At 39.3% G+C, this 25,714-nt stretch overlaps 1 protein-coding gene across 1 annotated transcript in view; it reads right to left on the bottom strand.

Annotated features, from left to right (window-relative positions):
- Nucleotides 1-23,707, bottom strand: part of anos1b (anosmin 1b) — a 189,199-nt gene extending 165,492 nt beyond the window's left edge. Inside the window, exon 1 of the mRNA XM_056447647.1 lies at nt 23,430-23,707. Coding sequence (XP_056303622.1) covers nt 23,430-23,603 — 174 coding nt within the window. The 5' untranslated portion in view covers nt 23,604-23,707. The remainder of the gene's footprint in view (nt 1-23,429) is intronic.
- Nucleotides 23,708-25,714: the final 2,007 nt, after the last annotated feature.

The following is a 25,714-nucleotide window of genomic DNA, read 5'->3' as shown; positions in this document are numbered from 1 at the left end:
ATAGTTTGTTTATTTGCCTCCTGTCCTGACCATTAGCCTGTTTTTCTGACCATCCTTTGGATTACCTGTATGCTCCTGCCTGTTCCTGTATTGACAGTGCCTGCATGACCATCACAAAAAAACTGCATTTGAATGCGCAGAATTCCGCAGATTTCCACAGATTTTTAGCCCATCATTGTTTCTGTTTATTAACTTGTGTAAATGTGTCTAAACTTATATTTATACAGTTTTTTAAAATCAATTTCAGTAATATTATTGACAAATATTAAAATGTTCATATGATTTATTTACTATCCAGTTTGTAAAGTAATATTTTCTCTTTCTGTTGTCTTTTAGTAGAGATTTATATGAGACACTTGCTTTGCTTACCAAATAAAGTGAATCTAATTGAATTTGCATTGTATACACTAAATAAAAGTTAAAAGGTATTACTTTTTATTTAATATATTAAGGTTTTAGTTTTGATACTCCCAAAATCATTCTGCATAAAAACGCAGATATTAAACAAAATTCTGCACAGAAATAACAAAAATGTCCCCAGATTCTGTCTGTCCCTAGTAATGGGCAGCACAAGGCTGTTAATGTTGCCATCCACTCTGCAGATCTCTTGCATGCCCCATACTGAATGTAACCCCAAACCATGATTTTTCCTTCACAAAACTTTTTGTGACTGATTTTTGTTAGAATCTTGGGTCCATTCAGGTTCCAGTAGGTCTTCCGCGGTATTTTTGATGATTGGCATGCAGTTCAACAGACGATTCATCTGAAAAATCTACCTTCTGCCACTTTTCCAAATGATCAACTAGAAGTCAAGTTATTATTTGTTGCTCATGCTTATATTGCTGATAGCGAAATCATAACTTTACTTCAGACATGTTTTTCCTCGCTCTTCTTCTTGTGAAGTGAAAGTGAGGTGTGAAAGTAAAACTTTTGCGGGTGGTCTAGTAACTTTAATACATACAGGCTGCATTACCAAAAAGCTAATGACTCCATAAACTATGACGACAGACATTTAAAGTTTCATTTTAATATGTAGATAGTAACTAAGAATGTAAATACGATGTGACAGTATGACGTCTTATATGAGAACAGTTAGAATGACCTCTATGGCCTTTCATGAAGCTATAATTCTGGTGGTTTCAGTGTTAAATTTGGCATAATAGTTTAGTAGCCACATCTAAGTAATGAGACATTGTTTGATATCCCATTTGTATACACTACATAATATGAAACAAGCTATATTTGTGACTAAATATAAAACATATTAAAGTCATGCACAGCATTTAAATATCTGAAAGCATCAGTCATTGGCTTTTAAATGTCTTCTCGTTCATTCCTCTCATTCCTGGACAGTTTAAATGATTGTTCTGCTCATATGCGTTTTTCATACCTTTCTTTCATGGTCCCACCACAGACCACCATCAAAGCCACCAGAGAATTACGCCACATTGCTTCCATTTAAATCTTTCGTAAAGTAACTATATGTCCCGTGCCATAAACCCATCTCTTATTTTTACAAAGCTTAACATTGTTCCGTGTCCCACAATCACATGACTTTCTCAGTCCTCACCACATGCCGATGGTAAGAGTATGAGTCTACCAACCTGACTGTGTTTTCCTGAACCGTCACCAGTTTATGCCCGTTCTGTTCTTTGAGCTTCCCTTTCAGTGCTGTTTCATGTCTAGAGCTAAAGAGAAACAGATCAGCGCTGCTCTCTGCACTGCAGTCCCTTCCTGTAAACAGCCATTCAATAAAGTTGTTCTGCTGGATTTTTATAGTGTCTGTGACTAACCAGGCCTCATATTTTAACACAAATTACCAGAAGCTCTCGTGGTTTTGACCGTAACACATAATAAAGGAAATTAGTTATTTCAGTGAAGCCTTATTATAATGCTAATGTACAATATCAAAGGAATCACTTTCAGATGTTTTTTTTTTCAAGCTGAAGAACAATAAAACTGATGTAAAGCGCTGAATTACAAATACTCAAACTACTGTCAGTGTTTTTTTTTTCTCAGGAATTGAACTTAGTAGTTGTAAAAATGTGTATTTGCACAAAATGTATGCACTATTTTCCTTCAACCAACCAAAAGTCACTATATCTACATTTTTCCTTGTCTACAGGGATTGGCTAAGTAGAAAAATCAGTCCCATTATTCCTGTCCAATTAAAATGTGCATAGAAAAATCAAGATGGGGACAGCAAGGTGGCTCGTAGTTAGCACTGTGGCCTAACAGCAAGAAGGTCGCTGGTTCAAGTCCTGGCTGGGCCAGTTGGCATTTCTGTGTGGAGACTGCACGTTCTCCATGTTCTTCCTGTCCAAACACATGTGGAAGGAGAATTGGATAAACTAAATTGGCCGTAATGTGTGTGTGAATGTGAGAGTGTATGGGTGTTTCCCAGAACTGGGTTACGGCAAAAGTAAAACATATGTAAACATGAAGCATATGCCGAAAACATATGCCGGAAAAGTTGTCGGTTCATTTCGCCGTTATCCGGCGACACCTAATAAATCAGAGACTAAGCTGAAGGAAAATTAATGAATGCAAATTAAACTGAAGAGAGTCCAGTGAGGGTTCAGTGATGTCCTTCAAGTGGGCCACCACCAGTTTTTCAAAAGACTTCATGACCACAGATGTTAGCGCCACCGGTCTGTAGTCATTTAGTCCTGTAAGTTTAGGTTTCTTTGGGATGGGGATGATGGTAGAGCGTTTGAGGCAGGAGGGCACTTCACACAGCTCCAGTGATCTGTTGAAGATCAGGTTGAAGATGGGGGCCAGTTGCTCAGCACAGGATTTTAAACAGGCTGGTGTTATAAAATCTGGGCCTGGTGCTTTTTTCCTCTTCTGTTTCCAGAAGACCTGGCGCACCTCATCTTCACTGAACTGAAGTGCAGGTATGGGGGAGGTGGGGGTGGTGGGGGTTTTAATGGTGGCGTGAAGAGCAGTTCAGAGTGGGTGTGGGGGATTTTCTCAAACCGGCAGTAAAACTCATTCAGGTCGTTTGCAAGTCGTTCATTGTCTACAGTGCTGGGGGATGGTGACTTGTAGTTTGTGATGTTTTTCAAGCTTTTCCAAGCTGAGTCGCTGGAAGAGAACTGACCCTTAGTTTCTCAGAATAGTTCCTTTTTGCGACTCTGATCTCCTTTTCCAGTGTGTATTTGGCCTGCTTATACAAGGCCCTCTCCCCATTTCTGTAACCTCCTTGGCCTGACGTAGCTGTCTGAGATTTACAGTGAACCATGGTTTGTCATTGTTGTATGTGAGTTGAGTCCTGGTAGGAATGCACATGTCTTCACAGAAACTGATATAAGATGTTACAGTCTCTGTGAGTTCATCCAGATTGTTTGCAGCAGCTTCAAAAACACTCCAGTCAGTGAGGTCGAAACAGGCTTGTAGATCCCGCTCTGTTTCGTTAGTCCATCTTTTCACAGATCTTAATACAGGTTTGACTGTTTTTTAGTTTCTGCATGTAGGTTTGTATGAGAAGAATCAAACAATGGTCAGAGTGTCCCAAAGCTGCTCGTTGGACGGAGCGGTATGCATCTTTTATTGTGGTATAGCAGTGATCCAATATGTTACTGTCTCTTGTGGGACATGTAACATGCTGTCTATATTTTGGCAGTTCCCAGGATAATTTTGCTTTGTTAAAATCCCAGAGAATGATTAAAACAGAGTCCGGGTGTTGTTGCTCTATCACCGTGATCTGATCAGCTAGTTTCTGTATCGCCAGGCTCGCATGCGCATGCAGAAACTAGCTGATCAGATCACGGTGATAGAGCAACACAATTCGCAGGAGTTACGTTTTAAAATATCCTGCAATAGGTGAAATCCATGAAGTAGTTCTGTTCCAGTTTTGGTTCATTTGGTTGAATTCTGGCTGATATGTTATATTGCTTTGGCTTAATTGTGGCCCAGATCTGACAAACATGAGCGGACCGCCCAAGTGCCATCATTCTATTCAGTATGTGGTCCAGATGTAAGTGTCTGGTGTGGACCGGATCTGGGCCAGAATAAAAGCAAACTGTGGCCCAGAATAGGTTCCAGTTCTGCTTCATTTGGTTGAATTTTCGCTGATATGTGGTATTGCTTTGGCTTAATTGTTACCCAGATCTGGCAAACAGCAGCGGACCACCCAAGTGCCATCATTCCATGCGGTGTGTGGGCCAGATGTAAGTGTCTGGTGTGGGTCGGATTTGAGCCACATGAGTTTTGCTAGCTGGGAGGCATCAACATTTTCACACTTTTCTTTCTTGTTTAAACACTCTTAAAGTTTAACCTTCGTACAAAAGTAAGTTCAGTATTGTAGAATGAAACCAAAGATCAAAACATGTGATCTTCATTTATTTATTTCGTAATCTCACCCTACAGTCGCGTAACCTCTACCGTCCGTTAGCATGTCCAGAAGTTCAACTTTTTCTGCGATGGCTAGTATCTTCCTCTGCCTTTTGAGTGCTACCGCAGGTGCCTTTGATGGTGCAGAACGTTTCTTCAACATTGTGGGGAGAAAACTTGTAAACATACAGTCCAGCACTTCAGAGTCACACTGCTAGCGATTAATGATACATGTAAATTTGGCAAGCTGAACGCATTTTGTACTGTACAGAAGACCTGACATGGAGGAGACAATGGTCTACAGCCAATCAGGGCGCAGAACACAATGCACTCAGGACTCAGAACACAATGCGCGGAAGAAAAAAAACATGTCAAACTGCTTGAAAAAAAATCTGCAAAACTACAAGAGCGTGAAAGGTGAACAGCAATATAGCGAGGGACCACTGTATAATAAACATTAGTGTTAGCATTCTTGGTGTGAATGGGTCTAACGATAATTTAACAACAAAAAAAACATAACATGGAATATTTTGTGTTTATTAGTCACACTGAATCAATCAAATCAGTTAAATCCTCTGCTCTGTTTGATTTCCTGTGATCCTTCTTTGTGGTGTATTTGCAGTTTTCTGCGTGTGAACGCCCTCTGGCCTTTAGAGGGGATTTACTACTGATCAGAGAGCCTTGTTTCATTGACAAGCTTTTGCTGAATCATGATTTCAGTTTCATTTCAACCTTCATTTCTTAAACCTTAAATCTTCGATTGCTAGAGGGTGAGTACATTAACAGAACTATCCCTTTAACAAAAATGCAATCAACTAACCACTCACCTCCTGCAATGGAGCAAATCTGTAACGACCTTTTCCCACACTTGATCAAATTTTGGGTTTGGGTTTCTGGGAACTTTCATTCAAAGAACTGAAGCAAATCTCTTCAAAATGATAAGGTTGTGCTACAAATAATCCATATAGACATAGTGAAAACTGAGTGAAAGGTATTTACAGCTTTTGCTTTATTTTTGCATCAAGAAAATAATGGTATGCTTTGTGTTTTATCACGATATTAGAATGACAAGCATATCTGTAGACTAACTCTTCCTCCAGATTGTTTAGTCTTTGTATTCCCTGCAGTCCAGTAATATTCAATAAAGCTACATTCATAATATCAGTGTTGACACTCGTCTTGAGTTTGTGAATTTATTCATAGTCTGTAGAAAGATATTTTTTTCAGTCTAATTCTCATTTTACCTATTAAAATATTTTCACTGATTGTTTATAGTTTAACAGAATCATGTTTTGCATGTTTGCAATGCATCATGAGGTGCAGGAAAATGTGGATTATAGGTCAAAATCCCAGAGGAATATTTCCAGCACCTTGTTGAATCTGTGCTCTGTTTTAAGGCCGTTCTGAAGTCAAACAGAAGTCCAACGCAAGCTTATTATGAGTTAGTGAAGTGAAGTGACAGTCAAATATAAGTAGCATTAAATAACACATGCACACACACACACACACGCATCCACGCACACACAGACACACGCACACACACACACACACACGCACACACACACACACACACACACACACACACACCATAAAGCAACGAGTGGTAAACATATACACAGATACACAAATATACACATATACACAAGAAGCAAGTAAACATACACACAGACACACATAAAAAGTAATGACTTATGATATTGTAAATACTCACACATAGGTAAACACACACATACAGTATAGACACACACATACACACTTAAGAAACATTGTAAACACACACACACAAGAAGAAATGAGTAGTAAACACACACACACACACACACACACACACACAAGAAGCAATAAGTAGTAAACACACACAGCAGAGCTCTGGGAGTAATTAGTGTAGATGCTCAAGGGTAGCAGCAGCAGAGCTCCTCATTCTCTCCTCCTCCTAAAACTCCATCAGTTCTGAGAATCAAACCCACAACTTTCAGGTTACAGCCTGACGTCAAACCATTGGCCATCAGACCACAACGTCACCAGCTTCTGTTTAAAGCCCACTCTAAGGTGACAGTTCACATAAAAAATGAAAATGACTCAATACTCACTCAAGTGTTGAACACAGAAGAAGATATTTAGATTAATGTTGGAAATGGCCATAGACATCTATATTAGGAGACAAATACTATAAAAAATTCAATGGCAATTAATTTACAAGATTCCTCAGATTTTCTTCTTCTGTGTTCAATGACAAAAACAACCCTTTTACAAGGTCTGTAAACAAGTGGAGGGTGAGTAAATAATAATAATAGTATTTTAATTTTTGGATTAAAATGTCTCTTTCTTAAACAAATCAGTTATTGACGAATGATCTACTATAAAATCTACTATAAATGAATGAATATTTACTCTCCTTTTAAATGCGTTTTAGTGAATAAAAAATTTTTTCAACATTTTTAAACAATAGTTTTAATAATTAATTTCTAATTATTATTTTTTTTTATCTTTGTCATGATGACAGTACATAATATTAAACTAATTATTTTGCAAAACACTAGTATTAAGCTTAAAGTAACATTTAAAGGCTTATTTAGATTAATTAGGTTACCAAGTTAGGTAATTAGGCAAGTCATTGGACAGCAGTGGTTTGTTCTGTAGACAATGGGAAAAATAAATCTAATAATGGGGCTAATAATGTTGACCTTAGCACTTTATCATTTTTTATATTTATCATATATTTTATATTTTTATACATTTTATATTTGCTCTGTTCAAACTTGGTAAATATTCAACGGAATTAAAGGGTTAGTTCACCCAAAAATTTAAATGTTGCTCTCCCTCAAGTGGTACCAAACCTTTATGAGTTTATTTCTTCTGTTAAATACAAAATACATTGACTTCCATTGTATGAAAAACCAATACTATGGAGGTCAATGGTTACAGGTTTCTAACATTTTTATATAAAAAAAATATTTTGTATTCATTTTAAAAAAGGAAACTTAAACAAGTTTTGTGACAGGCCAAGTATGAGTACAGAAGTGCCAGTTTTGAGTAAATGATCCCTTTAACATTTGACTGCTAGAAATTTTGTCTTTAAAATAAAATTCACCAGACTGCAAGACTGTGTTTGACAATTATGTCAAAGAAAAAACAAGCTTAAGATGTGATCATCAAAGTAAAATCCTGTAATTCCAAAGGGAATTCACATGATTCAGTTTTGTAGGAGGGCAAAAAAGTAAAAAAAAAAAAAGTTTTATTTATGTTTACAGACATGTACTGTACTGACCAAGAGAAAGCTTCTTTGTTTTGATAGTGACTTTGTAATATTGGGAAAGTTCACAGAAAATTTTAAATGTACTGTTACTCCCTCAAGTGGTTCCAAAACATTGTGAAGATTTTTTTAAGAAAGCTGAAAACCTGTAACCATTTACTTAGTAGGAAAAACAAATACCATGGAAGTAAGTCTTTTGTTTATTCGAGTAAAGAACCTCAAACTTTTTTTTTGCAACAAGTCAAGGGTGACTTTCTGTGTTGAAGGGACAATTCATTAAAAAATTAAAATGTACTCAGAATTTACTCTCCCTCAAGTTTCTTTCTTCTGTTGAACATTAAAGAAGGAGGAAAGCTGGAAACCTGTAACTACTCACTTAGTAGGAAAAACAAATTGCACTATTGCACCAGGTTGCACATTTGCACTATGGACACTTTCTTAATCACTCCATGTCTCTTGGAAACATTACGCATTTCAAATTGTGCTTCACACAGCTGAGTGGGACACTTTATCTAAACTCCATCTTACAAGGACTCAATAATAAGAATGATTTTTACTATAAATGTACCACAATCATGTTGTACTGTTTGCTTCAACCTTAAATACCTTTTTTGCACAATATTCACCTTTAATACCTCTATTGTACAATATCCTGCACAACATTGTCCAGTCTCATATAAAAGTACACGTAGCCTGTCTTATGTGTATAGTTAAGTATTTCATAGTATATGTTATTTATGCATAGGTTTTTTAATATATATCATATATTCTACAAAGGAAATGCAGCTGAAATGTCCAGCTAATGTGACCAAACCTTCATTATGAGTCAAATGCTGACCCCCTTTGACTGGACAACCTTTAGCATCCGTGTGAACACCACTTCAGCTTGGAAGAACAAAGAAAGAGTGTAATTCAACCTAAATGAGACGTTTGCCTGCACTGGTTTGATGTCAGTCACTCTACACCTGCTGAGAAATAACACACATTTTTACCGCAATACAATCATTTGCACTGACACTGGATATGTGCACCACTGACACAACAAACAGCATTGTCTGGAGAAGTCGTAAAATTGAACACCTGCTCCAACAAAAGCATGAGAGTCAGAGAAAGGCATAAATGATGACACATTGTTCACTCACTCCTCTCCTTGAAGTGGCTCATGTAAAATAAATGCATTTTTAGGACACCTTCTTTTAAACCCTCAAGCATGCTTTGAGCAGAAACACGAAACCTGCACAGTTTCCCATTATTACTAAACCACCTTTTATGGCTTAAAGAATCTCCCTATGAAGAATTTTAGTCTGTAGTGAGTAATCTAATTCTTATTCAATTACAGCTATTGTGGGAGTAATTTACAAGGATGTTATAATGCTCTTTTCAGAAACCTTACCAAAGCTTGCACAAGAATGCCCTTTACAAGGCCTTGGGTTACTTCCCAGAATGCCCACAATAAATACGCAACTGTTATTCAACGCTCAACTATCCAAAAAAGTTTCTATAATGTGGTACAGAACAGGGTGTGATATTGAAAAAAAAGATTATTAAACTACAAAAAAAAAAAAATTAACAACATAATTAATTAAAGCTCTGCTTTAATTAAACTTTTACACTTTTTTTCTGTAAAATATGGCTTTTTACCTCTCCATCACTGATTGTCAACACTAAACAGCAATTTTCACGTCACCAACAATTCCTCAAATTCCAGTATAAAATATATAAAAATGAAACATTTTCAAAATATACATCTGCTGGCACCACCCTAAAGTTGTAGTAATTATAACATTAAAGTGTTTAAACACAGTTGTATGGCAGCAGTGTGTGAATATAACCAGCACCTAAAGTCAATGACACAGAGTTTTTATTATTTAAAGCGCATGTTAGTTATGTGCCCATGCGGCTCCAAACGCTTACACATTGCTATATACACACAGGATGTACAGCAATACACAAATATCTTTACATATGAAAGCAGAATGAACCGCCAACTATTCCAGCATATGATTTACACAACGGATGCCTTTCCAGCCTCAACCCAGTACTGGGAAACACCCATACACAATCATTCACACACTCATACACTATGGCCAATTTAGTTTATTCAAGTAGGGCTGGGCGGTGTATCGACTTCTGGGGATATATTGATATGATTCCCCAATGCGATGCAGGATTATCCAATATCTTTCATATCGATTTGGTTTGAGGCCACACGTGCGCATTCTGCACGAAACAGACCACTCCAAGGTAGCACACGAGCTCCACTTGCACAAATGACCGCATGCGCAAATGAATGATTCACTCCATGAGTCATTTAAAAGATTTGTTAAAAATGAATGAATCGTTCAAGAACGACCCATCACTGACGCGACATGGAGGAACATGCAGTGCCGGTGTTGTAACGAAATCTGACTCCCCGGACAAATCTGACTCCCCTCACGTGCACGCAAGAGTTGGGCAATGTCGACCAATTTGGCATTGTACGATGTCTAATATGAAACATTGCAAGGGACAATGGCATCGTAGTCATAGGCGGCGGTGAATTAATTATTTACGAATTAATTTATTGTAGCCTACCGTTTCAACTACCTGACTCGCATGGTCTTAGTTTTACCTATAACCAAATCATTCATTCATTCATTCTCTTTTCATCTTAGTCCCTTTATTAATCTGGGGTCGCCACAGCGGAATGAACCACCAACTTATCCAGCATATGTTTTATGCAGCAGATGCCCTTCCAGCTGCAACCCATCACTGGGAAACACATACATCACTTATTCACACAGACATACGTAGTTGAACAGACATACTTGAATTACACAGACATAGTAATTCAAGACAATGTAGCCCAAGACAATGTAGCCTACCCAATTCACATGTACCACATGTCTTTGGACTGTGGGGCTGAGGCTCGAACCAGCGACCTTCTCGCTGTGAGGCAACTGCCCTACCTACTGCGCCACTGTGTCACTTGTATGGTTTATTCGATGCCTTATATTCATTATATCTGGCAAAGAGGAATTTACATTCATTTAATGTTTATTATGACTTTTCAAATAAAAAGCCAACGGTGAATGATGTATATAAATATTATATAACATTTGCAGATCTATCTGTTATATAAGATTAAGTTTCTAGAACATTAATATTTTCTAACAGCAAATACACTAATTGACTCAAAATGTCAGAGATGTCCATTAAATCAAGTTCAAATAACATTACAGGAGATCAATGTGGAGATAGGCTAACATTAGTTTTGTCTTCCTAATTATTATGTCAGACCCATAAAGTGTCATGGATTGGTCAGGCTCTCACGACCCCCACTCACGAAGATCACCATCACCTGACTTCTAATGAGCACACAGCTGCATCACATTCACGAGCACCAGATAAAAGCACAGCACTCCAGTCGCTCATTGTCCGGGCTCGTCTCGACGAAAGCGGACAACTGAGCGACCACTCAGCGTAGTCATCCTCAGCTAAAACAAACGATTTACTTACCTGTTCTCTTTGTATTCCTCCTAGTCTTCCTGGTCCTCCCGAATCGTCCTGTCTTCCAGTCCTTCCAAGTCTGTGTCATCCTCTGTCAGCTGTATCTGGTGTGTGCTGTCCATCCTCGTGTATTCCTGTTACCCAGCCACGGAGGAAAAGACCCCAACATCATTCCTGATCCTCCTGGCTATCCTTCATGTGCTCCTTGTTGTCATTTAATAAACACCCTAACGTTTCCTTACCTCTGTCTCCTGTCCGCTTCATAACAGAAGCCCGGACCCATAACGACGACAACATGAGCACCCCCGATCACCTTCAAGAGCTGGTGGACCAGTTGAAGCGGATTCTACAGCCACCAGCTCCACTTTCCAACGCACCACCAGCACCGAGCACTTCCGCCTCCACAGTTTCTTCTTCGGCCCTTCCTTCCAGTCCCATGGCCCGACCAGCGCCCTACTCAGGCGGAGCGGGGGAGTGCAATGGTTTTCTGTTACAATGTTCCCTCATATTCGAAATGCAACCTTCTCTATATCCCACAGATAAGTCGAAGATCGCCTACATCGTATCTCTACTCTCTGGACCTGCACTTAAATGGGCTGAGACGATCTGGAACCAAGCCGGGCCGGTCATGAATTCCATCACTACCTTCACGGAGTATTTCAAAGAGGTGTTTGGACGTTCTGATGGGGAAGTAGCCGCTGGAGAGCAGCTGTATCATCTAAAGCAAGGTACTCTATCTACACAGGAATATGCTCTCCGGTTTCGCACTCTAGCAGCTGCAAGTGGATGGAATGAGAGATCGTTGTTGACCACGTACCGGCTCGGCTTGGAACCCACTCTCCGAATCCAACTGGCCACATTAGATGATACAATGGGTCTGGAGAGATTCATCCAACATTCTCTCCGATGTTCCGATCGTCTCCGTTCCTATCAACAGGACACCATCACCCCCTCGTCTGCACTCCTCCAATCGCCTGAGTCAACAGCCTCTCCAGAACCAGAACCCATGATAATAGAGTCTGGAAGACTGACATCAGCGGAACGACAGAGGAGGCTGACCCGGGGTCTGTGTCTATACTGCGGTGTCAGTGGACACACCCGTATGGAGTGTCCCCTTCGTCCCATTCGGACTTCAGTGAGTGTATTCAGTACGAATATTGAACAATGTAAACCACTTACTACCACCGTACAAATAACTACTGCCTCTATTTCTCTCCTTGTCACAGCCCTCATCGACTCCGGGTCAGCAGGGAACTTCATCTCCCAATCCCTCTGTCGTCAACTCCACCTCCGTACTGAGGCGTCCTCGCATATATACCAGATACAACCGATAACCCAGTGCACTCGATCTTCGACCCGTATCCATCGACAATGCGAAGACATCCTTCTTCAAGTGGGGTTGTTACATCAAGAGAGGATTCAATTTCTGGTTCTGGAGGGTGCAAATATGGACATCATTCTAGGGCGCCCGTGGCTGGTGAAGCACGATCCCATCATCTCTTGGGGCACAGGAGAGATAAAGAAATGGGGATCTGGATGTACACCTGCCTGTTTTCCAAATCTCCCTCTTCAAGGTCGGAACCCCATTTCTTTGTTTGCAACATCGGTCGAGAGCCCTCCTGAGAAGCAGTCTATCCACATTCCTAAGGAGTACAGCTCCTTTCATGATGTCTTCTGCCCCAAGAGAGCTTCCCAGCTACCGCCGCATCGGCCATGGGACTGCGCGATCGACCTAGTTCCAGATGCCCAGTTGCCAAGAGGTAGGATCTACCCGCTCTCGCTTCCAGAGAATCAGGCAATGGAAGATTACATAAGGGAAGCTCTGAGTCAGGGGTACATACGTCACTCAAAATCACCAGCCGCCTCAAGCTTCTTCTTTGTGGCCAAGAAGGACGGAGGGCTGCGTCCATGCATCGACTACAGGGTCCTAAATAACGGTACAGTAAAATACCGATATCCCCTTCCTCTGGTACCAGCCGCTTTGGAACAGCTCCGAGAAGCTAAAGTCTTCACTAAATTGGACCTCCGCAGCGCGTATAATCTGATAAGAATACGTGAGGGGGACCAATGGAAGACAGCATTCGTGACCCCTACTGGCCACTATGAATATGAGGTCATGCCTTACGGTCTGGTCAACGCCCCCTCCGTATTCCAAAACTTCATTCATGAAGTCCTCCGGGAGTTTCTTCACCACTGTGTAATAGTGTACATAGATGACATCCTCATTTACTCCCGGAGTGAGGCCGAACATCGCCAACACGTTGCGGAGGTCCTACACACATTGAGAGAACATCACCTCTACCTCAAAGCGGAGAAATGCTCATTCCACCAGAAGTCGATTCATTTCTTGGGATACATCATTGACCAAACCGGTATACGTATGGATGGGAAGAAAATTGAGGCTGTTCTATCCTGGTCAGAACCCACTTCCATTAAGGAGCTCCAGAGGTTTCTTGGGTTTGCTAACTTTTATAGACGGTTTATCAAGGACTACAGCAGGATTACATCACCTCTCACTAATCTCCTCAAGGGTAAACCCAAAGGACTGGAGTGGACCAAAGAAGCAGCCGCAGCCTTCCGCCTTCTTAAGAAGGAGTTCACAAGGGCCCCACTCCTGACTCATCCTGACCCAAATCTTCCTTTCGTGGTGGAAGTGGACGCATCCACCACCGGCGTCGGGGCAGTATTATCTCAACATCATGATACACCGCCCCGACTGCATCCCTGTGCCTATTTCTCTCGGAAGTTGAGCCCGGCGGAGCAGAATTACAGCATAGGAGACAGGGAGCTTCTAGCAATCAAGCTAGCCTTGGAGGAGTGGCGTCACTGGTTGGAGGGAGCCAAACATCCGTTCCAGGTGATCACAGATCACAAAAACCTCCAATACATCAAAGAGGCCAAGAGACTATGTCCACGTCAAGCCAGATGGTCACTTTTCTTCTCACGTTTTGATTTCTCCATTTCCTATCGTCCAGGACCCAAGAATCTAAGAGCAGACGCTCTCTCTCGTTTACACGAGCATCACGATCATGAAGAACTCCCAACGAAGATTCTTCCCGAACACATCTCCATTTGTCCGATCACCTGGAACGCTCCTCCAGTCGTTGCCACTCCGGAAGCCCCTGCTCCGCCGGGATGCCCTCCTCATCGGCAGTTCATACCACCTGAACACCGGGTAGATCTGATCCACTCCTTACATACCTCGCTAGGCACTGGACATCCAGGGATCAACAATACTCTCTCGCTAGTATCCCAACGATTCTGGTGGCCAAACATGGCAAGGGATGTGAGGCAATATGTTCAGGGCTGTAAGGACTGTGCCCAATCCAAGAGCCCACGTCATCTACCCGCTGGAAAGCTCCATCCCTTGCCGATTCCGAACCGTCCCTGGTCACACCTAGGAGTGGACTTTATCACTGACCTCCCTTCGTCAGAAGGTAATACCTGTATTCTAGTCATAGTAGATAGATTCTCAAAGTTTGTCAAACTAATCCCTCTGAAAGGTCTTCCCACAGCCTTTGAAACTGCCGACAATATCTTTAATCAAGTCTTCAGGTCATTTGGTATTCCAGAAGATATTGTGTCGGACAGAGGTCCACAGTTCATCTCACGTCTATGGAAAGCCTTCTTCAAGCTCCTAGGTGTGGCCGTCAGCCTCTCTTCTGGATATCATCCCCAAACCAACGGGCAGACAGAGAGGAAGATTCAGGAGGTGGGACGGTTCCTGAGGACCTTCTGCAGTGGTCACCAGAACTCCTGGAGCCAGTATTTGGGCTGGGCAGAATATGCCCAAAATTCACTGCGGCAACCCTCCACCGGACTCACGCCATTCCAGTGCGTCCTGGGCTTCCAACCACCGCTCTTTCCCTGGGATGGCGAACCATCTGATGTCCCCGCAGTGGATCACTGGTTCCGGGAGAGCGAGAGAGTCTGGGACGAGGCTCATCAACATCTGCAGAGGGCAGTCCGTCGAAGCAAGGTAACCGCCGATAGGAGAAGGTCTGAAGAACCCAGATACACACCCGGACAAAAGGTGTGGCTATCCACCCGGGACATACGCATGCGACTGCCCTCTCGCAAGTTAAGTCCCCGATTTGTTGGTCCCTTCACCATCGTGGAACAGGTTAACCCCGTCACCTACAAACTACAATTACCCTCTCACTACCGTATTCACCCTACATTCCACGTATCACTCCTGAAACCCTATCACGATCCTGTTCTTCCCTCCACAGAGCCTGACCACGAAGAGGAACCCCCTCCTCCACTGCTCCTAGAAGAAGGAGCCGTCTACGCAGTGAAGGAGATCTTGCGTTCCCGACGTCGTGGTGGCCAGTTGGAGTACCTGGTGGACTGGGAAGGGTACGGCCCCGAAGAAAGGACATGGGTTCCCAGAGCTGATATTCTCGATCCTAGTCTCATGGTGGAGTTTCATGAGAGCCACCCTGAGTTCCCAGCGCCTAGAGGCAGAGGGAGACCACCACGGCGTCGGAGGTGTCGGCCCTCAGGAGCGGGCCCTGGGGAGGGGGGTACTGTCATGGATTGGTCAGGCTCTCACGACCCCCACTCACGAAGATCACCATCACCTGACTTCTAATGAGCACACAGCTGCATCACATTCACGAGCACCAGATAAAAGCACAGCACTCCAGTCGCTCATTGTCCGGGCTCGTCTCGACGAAAGCGGACAACTGAGCGACCACTCAGCGTAGTCATCCTCAGCTAAAACAAACGATTTACTTACCTGTTCTCTTTGTATTCCTCCTAGTCTTCCTGGTCCTCCCGAATCGTCCTGTCTTCCAGTCCTTCCAAGTCTGTGTCATCCTCTGTCAGCTGTATCTGGTGTGTGCTGTCCATCCTCGTGTATTCCTGTTACCCAGCCACGGAGGAAAAGACCCCAACATCATTCCTGATCCTCCTGGCTATCCTTCATGTGCTCCTTGTTGTCATTTAATAAACACCCTAACGTTTCCTTACCTCTGTCTCCTGTCCGCTTCATAACATAAAGAGAATTATTGCTAAATAACTATAATCTGTATTTTCCCCGTCATGGTTAGGCGTGTATCAGAGTAACCCCGCCGATCCTACGCCACCCAACCCGCTCAGAGCTAGTATCGAACCGGCGCCCTTCCGCATGGGAGTCAGTTGCTCTAACAAGGAGGCTAAAGACCATGGCCTCTAGCGTATGTCACTAAAGCACCTTTTAGAGGTCAGAGGAGTGAGGTTTCCCTGCACAGCACTTACTAGCTAGCCTCCGTTACATCAGCAAACTAATAATAAAGCCCGATAAAGCCCTGACCTTACCGAATAAACAGTATTCCACCAGATCCTGTATGTCAGAAAGTATAGTTTACTGCTGAACAACTCATTTTATCATGGTAAAATAACACAGAAATCGGATAACAACACTTCAATCTTCTGCCGAAGCTCCGACATCTGCTTTGAGAAACTGTCAATCACAACTGTTAATCACGATGACGTGCCTAGCATTAAATTACTGCTAAAAACATACCTTTTACAAAAATGAAGATCTAAACCTGATAATCAGTGCCTTAATTGACCAAAACCATCTTTCGGGACATTTTATTGCAAGTGTAATTAATTTTATTTATTTGGGCTCAAATCTCCTTCATTAACACGGAGGAGGCGGGCTTTATGACTGCAGCCAGCCCCCAGGGGGCGATCTAACAGCTGGGACCTTCACTCAAAAGCAGGCGTGTGGCACACTTGGTGCTGCCCACTGCGCCACCGTGACACCACCAACATTTACAAAAGAAAATATTTTCTTTTTTTTTCATTACATCCCAAATCAGGGTAAAGAAACTATGGCCATTTTTACATTTTAGATGAAATATGTAACATAGTTGTTCAGTTTACCAAATTTGTGATGAAATAACTAAGCATGGGTGCTTATGCTATGACACCACCACTTGCAAAAAGCCCAATTTATGTTTTTTTATAATTTTATATATTTTAATAAATAATGTTCTAGAAATCCTCATATTGTGTATTTGGTAATAAAATATATCAGATAATTTAATTCCGATCTCACCAATAAGTTAGTTTTAATGTTTCAATCTGCCTAGAAAATAGTTTAGTCTATCCCAAAAATGTTATAAGAATTAATTTTTATGCCATATATTTATCTTAAACTAACACCTACATAAAAGTGCATTTAAGTGGTCTCTGGTATCCAGATGATCATTTTATGATGAAATCATAGGTTTGCAGTGTTTACAAATAAATACATAACAGACAGGAACTGGAGGAGCAAATTATATTAGAAGAAGATCAGAGAGAGAGGGAGAGAGAGTTTAATGTCTGGAACTGTTAAAGTGGATCGTTTTTCATAATGTGCCTCTAATTATGATTTAATTTTGGTTGGATTGATCTAATACAGTAAGTGCAACAGACATACAGAAAACAGATTGAGATGTACAAGACAGTCATACTGCATGGTGGCCTTTCAGACCATATGCTTTCATGAATCTCCCTCTAAATACCACATAATTAACTACAATTGCACTTAAACTGGTCCCAGTCAGTAACGGGATAAACTTGTGGAGAAAACAGGTGAAAACTGCCATTAAACACTTCATTCACACTCAAAAAAAGCAATCTGTTTCCCATCCACTAAACCAAATACATATGCTCAGAAAAGACCCTGACTGCGCATCTGAAAGCAAAAGCATCAAGCAGATGAGGGCTATAGTGATCACACCATGAATTATTGAGTCAAAAGAACCATTTCATTAATTTTTATTTTGGCATTTATGAAGTGATTATGTCGGCTTTAAAAACCTAGTTATTCAAACATCTTAAAGGGGTGGTCGAGAATGTAATTTTAAAGCTTGGTTGTGTTAATAAAATGCAAAGCAATGTGTGCTCATGTTTCATTTGAAGGAAAAATCACGTTATTTACAAGAAATGCATGTGCGCGAGACAGATGTTTCTTTTTCTTTTTCTCTGATGCTCGGATTAAGTTATTGTTCTGTAATATACAGTGACGCTGTAAACAGAAGAATAAAGCACAAGATGTAGGATGCGACCTGTGTGAGCCTTGATTAATTTTTCTGCTGCAACGAGTTAGGCGAGCTCTCCTGTATTTTTTTAACTCAACACGTTACACAACGTCTTTCACATATATTCGGAATATGCATGTGTAAGTAATATGAATCGTTCACATATCTTTTGCGAGTTCATTATCCGAGATGTAAAATGCACAGAAAAGCTGTCTATACAGAGATACGCATGCGCTGGTGAAGAATGTGTGTGTGTGTGTGTGTGTGTTTACAGCTGTTTGACTGATAAATATGAATTTGTAGCTAAACCGTTAGCAGTGCCAAACAGCATTTCCCATTGTTTACATGTTTGCTACAACATACCATTAACGCAAAACACTGTGCATGTCATAATCAATTTTAACAAATAAAAACACTTACAGGTCGTAGCTCAGAGTTAACAGCTTCTGCTTGTTGGAGCTGCTCCTTCTTTGAGGAGATTTTAACCGAATCCAGCACTGAACTGGGAGAGATTCTGGAAGCTGTGTTTTGTCAAATCATGCTTGCTATTTTATAATTCTCTGGAACGTAATTAATATTGAAATGTAAGCACTTCTGTTTTTGTGACGTGTCATTTGGAAGCCCAAATACAGAAACAAAAGAAGCTCTGTGGAAATAGCAGAACGACATTTTCTCCCTCTGCTGTAACATTACAGCGCCTCTGGCCACGCCCCTTAGCTGCGCAGTGTGTGTGCGCAGTAAACGTACGTTTGTGATCTCACAAGCACCGGAAGTATTTTTTTGTAGTCCCCAAAACTCGTTCATTGTAGGCTTAGCTAAGCTAACTGTAAAAACCAAGGTCTCCCTTTGCATTGAACTTTGAGCAGTTTACATTCAGAGATGCTGTTTATGTTCACACAGCTTCATTACACATCAACTAAAGTTTAAAATATGATATTGTAGTGGACCACCCCTTTAAAAGAACAGTTCACACAAAACTGTACATTCTGCTACCATTCAAGCCCATTTCACTTCACACAAAACAGAGTTTCTTTTTCAGTGGAACTCTACAGAACATATTTTGTCAAATGTTTGGAAACCAGTTACTATTAACTTAAAGTGTTGGGGGTAACGCATTACAAGTAATGTGAGTAACGTAATAATAATACTTTTCTAAGAAAAGGGTAAAGTAATGCATGACTTTAAAAAAGTTATAATATTTGAGTTACAATTTTTTTTATTTAACGCTAGACACTTTTTTAATTAAACAATTAGCTTTAAAAGAAAATGCTGAATTAAAATGATGAGGCACGTTGAACAGACAGAAACCAAGATGGCAGGTCAGAGCCTTACATTTCTATGATTATTATCTGCAAGTATTCTCTTTATTTTGAAAGCATTGAAGAACAGGAAAAGGGACTGTTTTAATGGGCAGCGATTTTACGTATCTAATAAGACAAAAAGTTCAAAAGCAAACTCACTTTAAACTCAGTAATCTGTATACTGTATATAGTGTCTATAGCTCTGGGGTCAGGAAGTTCTCAGAAAACAACATTATCCTAAATTATCATTTTTTTGATGAGTTTTTATTTTTCTAAATAAATGAAGGTTATGCAGTGAGTGCCTTGTTAATTGCGGAGTTCATCCATTAAAAACAAACAACAAACTCCCTGCAAGTTCTGAAATAGATTAACCCTCAACAAGGTAAGGAAAAGTAATGCAAAAGTAACTCAAAAATTAACATAATACAATAGTAACAAAGTAACGCAACTAGTTATTGCAAGTTATTGCCAGTCACACTGCTCTTTTTGCCCCATAGATTTCCATTTATACATTTTGCAAGTCACTGCGTTGCAAAGTTTAAGCTTGGTGAACTCTGACCTGTGAAATCACATCACGTGATTGCATGAGATAAATCGGAGATCAAAACATGACTTCTTTGTACCGAAATGTCAAATAATTGCTTTTTAGTGTCTAATCATCTTGTTTAATCCCTTTTCATATCGCCGTACGACAGAATTTCGCATGCTCAAACTGTGACCACAGCGTAACTCAATATTGTAATGCATTACTTTCAAAAATAACTTTACCCAATACTGTTGACTTTCATAGTATTTGTTTTTCCTACTTTAATGTTACCGGTTTCCAACTTTCTTCAAAGTATCTCCTTTTGTGTTCAACTGAAAAAACTAACAAATTAGTGAATAAATGTTGATTTTTAGGTGAACTATCCCTTTAAACATCTTAATTCAAAACATCTTAGGAACACTAATACATTATACTACAGTATGTTAGAGCAGGAGTTCCCAAACTTTTCAGCCTGCAACCCCCAAAATAACAATGCCAGTGACTTGCGACCTTCAATATCCTCTGAAGTGGTTATAAATATACAAACTGTGCATGCTACATTGCGCACACACCAAAAGGCCCAAATCTTTTATTCATTTAATTTTGGAGAACGTCACCCTGAGACCTTTCTCCATATTCAGTCAAGGCCTTTATTTTTAATGCATGCGAGTTCCGTAAGGGTGTCAGAAAGTTTAACCTGGTCCCAAACAATATGTCTGCTGCATCTGACGCTGTTGCTGTGTCTTTATTATAACATAATCGCCACAGGGGTCGCAATCAAAGGGGAAAAAAAACAAATAAATAAAGGCTGATGGCTTTTTATTTGCATGTTGTTTTTTTTAATGTAACTATTACTACTATTTTTTCTTTTTAATTAAAATACGGTATATTAATAAAATTAGATTTTTTGAAATCCCCAAGTGAACCCCCCTCATTGTCTCGGGACAACACCCCCCCCCCCCCCCCCCCTTGGGAACCACTGTATTTGAGCATGGTTTTATGAACTAAAATTCTTATGTCATCAGATATGGCATCATACATATGTTAAAATTACCAACAAACTATGTTCAGAATGAACATCTATATCTATTTTTGCTAGTGGAAATTAGCATTCTGGCATGCAGTTTCTGTATTTCATTATGTTCACACTTTCATGAACCGTGTTTTTGGGAAGTCAATATTTTAATACTTTTCCATCAGCCAGTCCTTTCCATTCTGTGTCAAGAACAACAAGTTATCATAACCGACTATAAGTGTCAGTAAACTTCAACTTTAAGATTTAAGATTCAAAGCGTTCATTATCAGATGCACAGTTAGAAAACCGGTTCCCTGTACAATGAAATTCCTACTTTGCTGTCCACACTGAATGCCAGGGAAGAGTTAAAGGGTTAGTTCACCCAAAAATGAAAATCTACTCACTATGTACTCTCCCTCAAGTGGTTTAAAATCTTTATGAGTGTCTTTTTTCTGTTGAACAATAAAAAATATATTTTGAAGAAAGCTGAAAAACTGTATTACACATATAGTAGGAAAAACAGTCAATGGTTACCAATCAAAAAAGATTTTACCCAAATCAAGGGTAAAAGTACCCTTACTTGTCCAAAAATGTAGTACAGAGAAGAGTAAAAGTATCTGTTTTAAATATTACTCAAAGTAAAAGTAAAAGTTGCCCCTTTTAAAGTACTCAAGAGTAGTGAGTATTTTGCTGTAAAAAAAACCTTGATGCGTTTACATGTAATTTGTGGATGTGTGTGTTAACATCACATTCTGTAGTGCATTTAATTAATGTTTAAGGCCATTGTCATTTTCTCATCAGTGACATGCATCTAAAGATTTCAAACAGATTGCTGCATTTAAAAATGGCCATTATGATGCAAATTACTTTATATGTACGATTTGATTGGACAGGAATCACAAGACTCACAGACAAGGCAAAATAAAGTAATGACTGCAGGGTGAAGGAAAGTAGAGGAGTAAAAGTACCGATACTGCACTTAAATGTACTCAAGGGAAAGTAAAAGTACATATTTTTAAAACTACTTACTAAAGTTTGGGTATTTGTAATGTGTTACTATACACCACTGATGCTTACAGGTTTTCAGCATTCTTCATTTCTTCATTCTTCAATATATATATATATATATATATATATATATATATATATATATATATATATATATATATATATATATATATATATATATATATAAATTCTTTAAGTGTTTAAAAGAAACTCATAAAAGTGAGCAAGTAAAGGTGTAAGTAAATGAATGGAAGAGAATTTTCATTTTTGGGATTATACCTTAAAGTCCACCCAAAAATTTAAAAACTAAGCAAAACAGGCAATTGGGAAAGCATGCAAGAAAAAGTCATGAGTCCTCATACATGACACAATATTCACATACAGTAATAACAACAGCAACCGACACCATAAAAACTTAAAACGTAGGACATAAAACACACAGCACAAATCTTAATGTGTCCATTCCTCTCCCCCAAAAATTATAAAACAAATAGCATAGCATGCAAAACAAAAAACATAAATATAAACTTCTAATGAATTAAAATTAAGTTAAATAGCATTAGTTTATGTTTACTCACTGTGCATGAACTAATTTTAACCAGCCCAACTTTGAGGTTTATAATAATGCTGAACTATGACTAATAAATAATTGTTTTTCAATATTATTCATAGAGCAAAGTGTTACCAATCACGTGAATGTGTAAATGTTACCATTGTGCAAAATCCAGCAGAGAAGGAATAATTGTGCAAAACTGTCAGGAGTATCAGCATGATGCAGAAGTTGAATATTAAGGTGCATATACAGGTAAGGACAAAATTATTAGACCTCCTGTGAAATATTCTTTTTCAAATATTTTACAAGTGATATTAAATGGAGCAAGGACTTTTTTCTGTATTTCTGATATAATTTTTTTCTTCTAGCGAAAGTCTTATTTGTTTTCTGTCAGGTGGAATAAAAGCAGTTTTAAACCATATTAAGGTCAATATTATTACCCCCCAACCCCCCCCCCCCCCCCCCCCCCCCCTTAAGCAATATTTTTTTCTCACTTGTCTAAATGTCGCCTTAAGCTAAATACTATTATCTTGAAAAATAACTAGTAAGAATATTTACTGTCATCATGGCAAAGATAAAATATATCCGTTATTAGAAATTATTAAAACTATTATGTTCAGAAATGTTAAAAAATCTTCTCTCAGTTAAACAAAAATTGAAGAAAGAGGCTAAAAAAAGCATCAAACTTGGCTTGGCTTGTATTCAATGAAATTCTTCATTTCTCTACCTCTTTTACAATGTAGATTGTGAAAGCAGCTTAACATAGATTGAAACCGCTTAAGTTTAGTTTTCACAGTAAAGTTCACTTCAATGTCAATGTCACTGCTGAAAGCCAAAACATTAAAGAGGGTACAGCACATTGTCTAAATGTTATTGTTTGCACAAAGAGAAAAGAATAGAGAATAGCCCATAGAGAGGCGCGTGTCTGACCTGCAGGTGTCTAAAGGCCGCGGTGATCTGCGTGATGTGCAGCGTCAGGCAGCGGGACACGCAGCGCGCGCTCTCCATCTTCTCCAAACTCTCCGCTTCTTCAGTCCTGCGCGCAACGCTCACCTCAAACACACAGCAGAGCAGAAAACAGCAGAGATTCCTCAAAAACAGCATCTTCTCTGTGGATGTTCTCGTGAATGCGAGTGGATCCGAGCGATGTGTGAGGCTGAATGCACTGCATGCGCGCGCTGAAGTCTCGGACACTCCCTCTCGCGCGCAAACCTGTCATCTGAACTCAACACATCCACTGTCTGTCTGTCTGTCTGTCTGTCGTCTTCTCCGCAATTAGACCAATAAATCGCAAATATATTCGCAAAAGTATTAAAACAATTTTGTAAAATCCATGAATATAATATGAAATCCCTGCCAGAATCTAATTACAAATACTATAATTCTGAGAGTAGGGTCTGATAAACTGTTATTACAGCTTACTATTAATACTAGCATGCTGTGTTTTAAGTTGTAGATAGCGTTGAAATACAGTATAATAGCCTACACTTTATATGACATGGTTTACTAAATAACTATTTTGTTTAGCTATTTAAGTATATCCATAAATTAAGCTTACTAGAGTAAACTGTTTAGTTTAGTATACTCTATAGTTGTAAAAAAACCCAACAGTTTGGGTTGGGTAGTTTATGTTAATACAGTTGTTGTATCACCATAGCAATTACAGAATTACCACAACATATTAATTAAAGTTATTCACTATGGTTTAAAAACACTACCTTACAGCATTCACTCTTAGTTATAGTATTTTTTTTTCACGTAGATTCTTTTCAGCTTTTTGATCTGCTTTATTACTCATTGAATCATGATAGGTGACAAATTAACAGTTTGACTTTTTGGGAATTTGACCATTGGGAATATATAAGCCAACAGTTTCAAAAATACCAAAAACACCAAAAAAAAAAAAAAACTTTTTTCCTTTTATTATGTAAATAGTGATCAGCATTACAAAATCCAAATTCCAAAAAAATTCCCCTATGTGTTTCTGTGCGTCCACAGTTCCCAGTTTTTACTGGCATCTGTTGATCAAACTTTGCTGTTTTGCAGCAGCGCCATCGTGTGGCGGAGTGAGTTTGAGCTATGTTTGTTTCTGCTTTTGTTTCCCAGATGTTGTAGTTGTTTTTGCTTTGCTTTTGCTAAAACCTCAATGACCTGGCATAATATAAACTTTAGATAATGAGTAGTCTTCATTTTCCTAATATAACAAACTTTAATGAAACATAATTAATAAAGACTATTAATTCATTAATTATTTAAGTTCGTTGAACAGATATTTCTTTGATAAAATGATAAAAAAATATATAAAAAGTAAGGAATCAAATAATTTTCACAACTGGTTAAACAACAATGGTTTACTATAGTACTCATTATATATATATATATATGACCATCCTTCACTTTTAGCTTACACATCTGTAAATCCCAAGATACACTTCATCTTTCCCAATATTAATCCACACAATAAAGCAACTCCGCTACATTAATACAGAATAATCATTCAGATCAGGAGTTTTTTATTTTTATTTTGACATTCATTCATTCATTTTCTTTTCAGCTTAGTCCCTTTATTAATCTAGGGTCGCCACAGCGGAATGAATCGCCAACTTATCCAGTATTTGATTTACACAGCAGATGCCCTTCCAGCCGCAACCCATCTCTGGGAAACATCCACACACACTCATTCATACTCAAACACTACGGACAATTTAGCCTACCCAATCCACCTGTACCACATGTCTATGGACTGTGGGGGAAACCGGAGCACCCGGAAGAAACCCACGCAAACGCAGGGAGAACATGCAAACTCCACACAGAAACGCCAACTGGCCTAGCTGAGGCTCGAACCAGCAACCTTCTTGCTGTGAGGCGACAGCACTACCTACTGCATTACTGCGTCACCTTAATTTTGACAAATGTTTAAATTAGTAATTCAAAAAATTCCATTTCAATTAGTCCATTTAAATATAAGCAAAACTAGAGTTTATATTATATGTTTATTTTGGGACATGCATGAATCTTTTTGTTGTTGAATTAAATAAAAATGGGCCGTGGATTTTTAGTTTCGAGTATTTTTTGCGTGGCTTAAATAAGAGAATGTTTTCTCAGTGAAATGAAGACCAGTTAATATTAAAATAGCTTTATGTATGGGTATGTTTTTGCAGTTAAAGTAATGCTTATTCATTCTGGTATAAATGCAGAATTTATGTCGATATTGA

This window comes from Danio aesculapii, chromosome 22 (genome assembly GCF_903798145.1).
Source record: "Danio aesculapii chromosome 22, fDanAes4.1, whole genome shotgun sequence".
NCBI lineage: Eukaryota > Metazoa > Chordata > Actinopteri > Cypriniformes > Danionidae > Danio > Danio aesculapii.
Note: the sequence above shows the minus strand (reverse complement) of the source record. Positions and strands in the feature narration are given on the sequence as shown.